Below are 6,085 nucleotides of genomic sequence, written 5' to 3'. Positions count from 1 at the left end.
GGTTGGTTTGGTGAAGCCAACCCGGTCAATGTTTTCCATGATCTCTGGATAAAGCTCAAAGGCCTCAAGAAATGTGCGACAGGGATTGGGAATTTGCCGTTTCTCTTCTTCCTCGTTCAGGTCATCCACAAAGATATTGTTGTTCTCCTTCCTGAGGAAAAGGTGTAAACAAACATGAAAACAGATTCAAAGTACCAAGTACCTTGCTAAACGCAGATGAATACCATGTGTTTGGTTCCAGGTTAAATATCAGAAACATGACAATAAATTGAATAACTGTGTATTTTTTTCCATCCTCTTTTAAAAGGTGATCAATTGTCAGTGTCAAATTTATGCCATTAGATAAAAAGCACATACAAAAATAAAAGCAAAGACATTAAGGGGAAGGTGCTCCAAATTCAAAATGTACCAAATATAAAAACGCCAAGAAAGTCAGAGTGGGAGACTCCACTCAATCAAGGGCAGACTTTAGAAAGAGAATGATCACAGGCACAACCCATAAAGCCAGAGAGCAGAGTTCTAAAAAGTAGTTATTTAGATAAACCCACCACATACCCTTCTTGCTGAGGAAAAACAGTCCAACAAAAGTAATGTTACAGCAGTTTTTGGATGAAAAATCCAACCACTCGGAGACTGTCCGTCTGTATTTGAACTAGGGATGTGCGCGAGTAGTCAACTAATTGTTGCTAATGTCACCAGTGGCTACCAGACGTACTAGTCGTTTAATGTAACTGTCAACATTTTAATTGATGCCCAAATGCTGGTAAATTGTTGAGTCTTAAATTTTATGGAGCCACCTGCCACCAGGTGGAGCACTGTTGTTGAGAAATGCCACAGCTCTGTTAATCTCTGGGCCTTGCTCATGAGTGAGCGGAGCCGGGGATCAGAGGGATTGGTGCTGACCAGATGGCTTCAGTGATGCAAACGCTGTCTGTTACGGTGAAGAGAAACCTAAGTGTAAAAGCAAAGCTCTCGATTTGCTGGTCGATCTACCCTACCTACCCTCACCTATGGTCACGAGCTCTGGGTATTGACCAGAAGAACCGAAAGAATGAGATCATGGATACAAGCAGCAGAAATGAGCTTTGTTCTCAAGTTACGGCATTCATAAGATTTTCAGAAAACCTAACCTCTGACCTTAAGGTCAAGGTCACTGAGATACTCAAGATTTTAGTAGAAAGACTTCTGCTATAAATTGAGTTATCACATTCACAAACTTAAGGTATTGTTGTCAGCATGGTAACCTAAGTCTTTTATGGCTGGTGTTATAACATCACGAAAAGCACAGAGGAGATCTTCCTTTCTGAACTGGCTTAAATTTTGTTTATACATGTAAAACCCTGTCATATGGAAGTACATGGACATATGACCAAGAACCACTAAGATTTACCTCCATTCACCAACTTCCTCTGCTGTAAGCACGGCCACACTCGGTGCCTCAGTGTAAAACTTCTTTTTGATAGGTGGGATGTCTGAAGAAAGCAAAAATATCACAAAATAAGTTTAGCTTTGGATAATTATATTTGCAAATTTATGTTTACATATTTGAGGGTAACTTAGCATTAATAAACTGTACGATTTTAGCCATTTTATAGGTATGGCACATGTGCATGGGGTTCACAATTTCCATCCCCAACACCAAAAAAAACAAAAGTCTTTAACTTTAGCGCACGGTTTAATTTCGAATCAATTATCCTACAATAATGCCAAATTAAGCTATATCAATAGCTAAATAGTTTTGAATAAGAAGTCATGTGCCCTTTTGACAAATATGATCACTTACCCTTCCACTTGAGCTCCTTATACTTCTCCTTGTTCTCCCGGATGGCGTCCCAGTCTATGGATGGACGGTCCTGGACAACATTTGCAGCCTGCAATTCAGCAGTAGACCAGACAGAGCCATTCTTTTCCCCTCCACATCTTCCTCCATACTCTTGTCCTCTGCGAGAACCTGAGAAGAAAATCCATATTTTCATAGTCATTCACTAAGAATCAAAAATTCATATCATTCATTTCAAACAGTTAACAGATCATCTGCAGAGGATTGGCTTATTTGGAAAGTTTCAGTCAGGTTTCAGAGCCCATCACAGCACAGAAACAGCTTTAGTGAAAGTTACAAGTGATCTTCTTATGGCCTCTGACAGTGGACTCATCTCTGTGCTTGTCCTGCTAGACCTCAGTGCAGCGTTCGTTACTGTTGACCATAATATTATATTAGAACGATTAGAGCACGCTGCAGGTATTACAGGTCTAATAGATGCCAATTTGTTCATCTAAATGGAGTCCTCTTCGCACACTAAGGTTAATTATGGAGTTCCACAGGGTTCAGTGCTAGGACCAATTCTGTTTACATTATAAATGCTTCCCTTAGGCAGTATCATCAGAAGACATAGCAAACATTTTCACTTTACATTTTATCCATGAAGCCAGATAACACACCTCAAATAGTTCAACTGCAGGAATGTCTTAAAGACATATAGACCTGAATGGCCTCTAATTTTCTGCTTTTAAATTCAGATAAAACTGAGGTTATTGTACTCAGCCCTGAAAATCTTAGAGATATGGTATCTAACCAAATTCTTACTCTGGATGGCATTAACTTGGCCTCCAGTAACACTGTGAGGAAGCTTGGAGTCAAGCCAGAGGTTTCTTCCTGTTAAAAGGGAGTTTTCCTTCCCGATGTCACCAAAGTGCTTGCTCATAGGGGGTCATATGATTTTTTGTATGTAGTATTGTAGGGTATACCTTACAATGTAAAGCGCCTGTTAGGTGACTGTTGTTGTGATTTGGCGCTGTATAAATAAAACTGAATTGAATTGAATGCAGTGCAGTAATGAAATGTGATACAACTGCGTATCAGCAAAAGTCAGAACCTTATGTAGCAATCTATGGGACAAAAGCTCAGGTATACATAACATCTTGCTTCAACTGACACAGGCTTCTTATTTAGGTACAACTCTCACTATGAGCAAAATAAAGGTGGAATTAAATGCTGTGAAGGAGATATTCAGATTTATGTTAATCTCAGAAATATAAAGGTTGGGTCAGACAGAAAGCAAAACAAATTCTTGTCCACTGTATTAACTTAAAATGGCTCTAATTTACAATAAAAAAAAAGTATATTATGTAGTATTTGTACTAAAAACAATTTCCTTTTTTGGTGAATTAAAAAAAATGTTAGTGGAAAAAATATTAACCAAGAATCCCAAGGAAAATTGTTTTGAAAACATCATTTTCTAAAAGAAAAGAAATTCAAATAAATAAATTTCACACCATTACAATATTGGGAGTTGCCCTCTGCCACCAAGTCTTCGATCATCTCTTTGGCCTTCTGCTGTGCTGCAGTGGACCCAAAAATGACTACCTCACCTTCATAACCTCCCTTGTTTATCTGAAAACACAAACAGAATAGTAACAAAGACGGTATAAGGATAACATCTTACATATTTCCTGTGCACTGAATTAGTTCTGATATTCACATTTTTAGTAAATTTGGCTGCGGGATTTTAAACTTCTCACTCGTTCTAAAAATACTACCATTTTGACTCATCTTCCCAATAAGTTTTCAATATATTTTGTGTTCAAGCCTTTTAGAAACAGAGCTAAAAACTATATCTTTTATCATTTACAGTCAGTACCAGAAGTTACCATTGGATAGCAACTTTGATGGTTTGATGGCATTTTAAACTTCATGCACTCAGATTATAAGTGTTTCTAACACTTATAATCTAGCATCTATAATCTGAGATTTGAAAATACACATGGGGGACAAAATATTAAGAACATTTTAAAATATATTGCAGTTCTGAACACCACACACACACACACACACACACACACACACACACACACACACACACACACACACCATAATACAATTTTTAAGACCACTTTACCGATATTTGGCAATTTAAAATGCCTTTCCCCACCTTTCAGAGCCATGACATATTTCCCTGAATATCATTCATCTTCTTGTTTACACTCTGCTTGAATCAGCTGGTTGTTGATCATTACTAACAGAGAAGATAAACAGTACCCTCTGGTGGACAAACTATGAAACATCACTGATAACATGGTTGAAGGGCATTTCTCCTGTCTTTTCTAAAAATGTTTTGATTTACTGGTTTTCATAATGCAGATAGCAACAGACTGGTAAATAGCCAATATCAGCTGATACTATCAATGGAAATCTAAATCTTTTAGGCATGTAACCTAAATAATAAAGTAGAATGATCATTTTTTAAGTTAAAAATGAGCAAAAAAAATGTACACGTTTTCCCAATTTATGGCAGAACTTTATTGGATTTTAAAGGTATGGGCCCACCACACACAAACTGGTAGGTGGAAGTTGGCAACTACAATATTCCCTCAGTCTGCTTTCTTGTTCCTTCCCCAAGCCAGGTAAACCCATTTAAAGAAAACCTCAGGAAAAGGTTGACAAATCTATATTTCAGCAGTTCACTCTGAGCATGCTGACATTTTGCTCAAGCTTATGCCGAATTTGAGCTTGTTAGCGAACATGTTGAGAATAGGCTGGTAAACCTGAGATTGGCCCAATTTTTTACATAAGTTTTGAGTGTGTGCTTTGCTTCTTACTTCGGGTGTTCAGTTTTAGAAGGGAGTTTGATTTAGCGCCACAAAGGAATTTCTTAGGAAATAGGAAAGAGGAAACGCATTGTTGCCCAGGCACAGCATTGTTTGCCCTAACACCTCTCCCAACACACAAGCACCCAAGAACCCAAACGTGATACAATGAATTCATAAGAATTGGAAAAGGGGAGGGGACAGAGTGGAAAGGGGATGAAGGGAAAAGATAAGTTAATGAGAATCCATTCAAGGCTCAAAATTGTGTTTATTGTCATCAGGGCATTATCAAGTCCAAGTTAAATAACCATATCTAAACAAATTAAAAGTTCAAGCAGTTTTTGTTTTTCGCTTCTAAACTGTGATTTCCCATGATTTGTTGTACTAGTTTAACACAACATCACCAACTTGCCTTAATTCTTGCGCCAGATTTCTCTTGAAGTTCACGGATTGTGGCTCCTCCACGACCTTTTAACAGAATAAAATGTGTTTTAGAGTCTAAACCTGCAGAACCTCCAGGGTATAGGCCAACCTCATCACCTACACAGCTTCTTCGCGCGGACCCATCAAATCTAAGCTAACGCTAACAACACAACTAAATGCAGCTTTGCTAAGACTGTGAAAGACTTGTTACTGTAAATTTCATCTCCGCATTAATTCTGACAACGTACCTATTACTCTTCCAATTGAAGTAGTTTCCACTGTGATAGTCAGAGGCCGGGAAGACTCTTCTTTGCTAAACGTCGTCTGTCGTCCGGGGTCTCCATGATCACTTCCACCTCCCCACTTGTTGACCTCGGGACCCGGGCCGCTACGATTAGCTCTCCTCTCCCTTGGGGCTCCAAATTTGGTTCCATTTTTCACACCGAAAACAACATTTTCCCTTTGACGGTCATTACATGAAAATTTCCAATAGGCCGAAGCCGGTTTTGTAGCAGGTTTGTAGATAGCAACTCCGTCCTGGTCGTACTCATCCTCCCAATCAGACATTTTAAGCTTGGCTACCCAACAGCTACCTACGCACTACTTCAGTAAGCGCAATTAACGGTCGAACAGTGAATTCGCGGACGGCGCCGCGTTAACGTCCTTCCCGAAAAGTTAGTTTTTCTAAAACTTTTTCATAAATTTACATCAGACGTGGCTTAAATTGTATAGAAAATTGTGAAATTTCAGATAAAAAGAATGCCTAAGAAATATCCATTTGTTAATTACCCTACCGTTTAGAGAGTTGAAGGCTATAGATTCACAATGTTCCTTTGTCTTCTTATAAATAAGATTAAGAATTTCCACCAAAAAAGACACAAAAACAAAAAAGTTCAGATAACCTGTACTTTATTAATGAATAATAAAATTCTTTGCATTTCTCATCCAGAGAACATAGTGTGCACTTTAATAAATTAATTTCAAAGAAATAATAAAGTTAACATTATCAAGCTTTAAGGCCAGTTGTGTAATAAATTATCGTTCAAGCAATACAGAAATGGTATTATTAGCCATCAAA

General features: G+C 38.1%; 1 protein-coding gene across 2 annotated transcripts in view; it reads right to left on the bottom strand.

Moving 5' to 3' along the window:
- The window catches only part of ddx43 (DEAD (Asp-Glu-Ala-Asp) box polypeptide 43), a 15,519-nt gene extending 9,945 nt beyond the window's left edge, over positions 1 to 5,574 (bottom strand). The window contains exons 1-6 of one of the 2 annotated variants that reach the window (XM_085369108.1): positions 5,256 to 5,574; positions 4,997 to 5,052; positions 3,274 to 3,391; positions 1,784 to 1,951; positions 1,391 to 1,472; positions 1 to 151 (exon numbers count right to left, since the gene is read on the bottom strand). The exon at positions 1 to 151 is cut by the window's left edge and continues 9 nt beyond it. In XM_085369108.1, the coding sequence (XP_085225234.1) occupies positions 1 to 151; positions 1,391 to 1,472; positions 1,784 to 1,951; positions 3,274 to 3,391; positions 4,997 to 5,052; positions 5,256 to 5,574 (894 nt within the window). The remainder of the gene's footprint in view (positions 152 to 1,390; positions 1,473 to 1,783; positions 1,952 to 3,273; positions 3,392 to 4,996; positions 5,053 to 5,255) is intronic. The other variant, XM_085369109.1, reaches the window with a different exon arrangement.
- Between the last annotated feature and the right edge of the window lie 511 nt (positions 5,575 to 6,085).

The sequence above is a fragment of the Diplotaxodon limnothrissa genome, linkage group LG13 (genome assembly GCF_057381915.1).
Source record: "Diplotaxodon limnothrissa isolate DT_005_m linkage group LG13, D_limnothrissa_male_GT1.1, whole genome shotgun sequence".
Classification (NCBI taxonomy): Eukaryota; Metazoa; Chordata; class Actinopteri; order Cichliformes; family Cichlidae; genus Diplotaxodon; species Diplotaxodon limnothrissa.
This window is presented reverse-complemented; position numbering and strand designations above follow the sequence as displayed.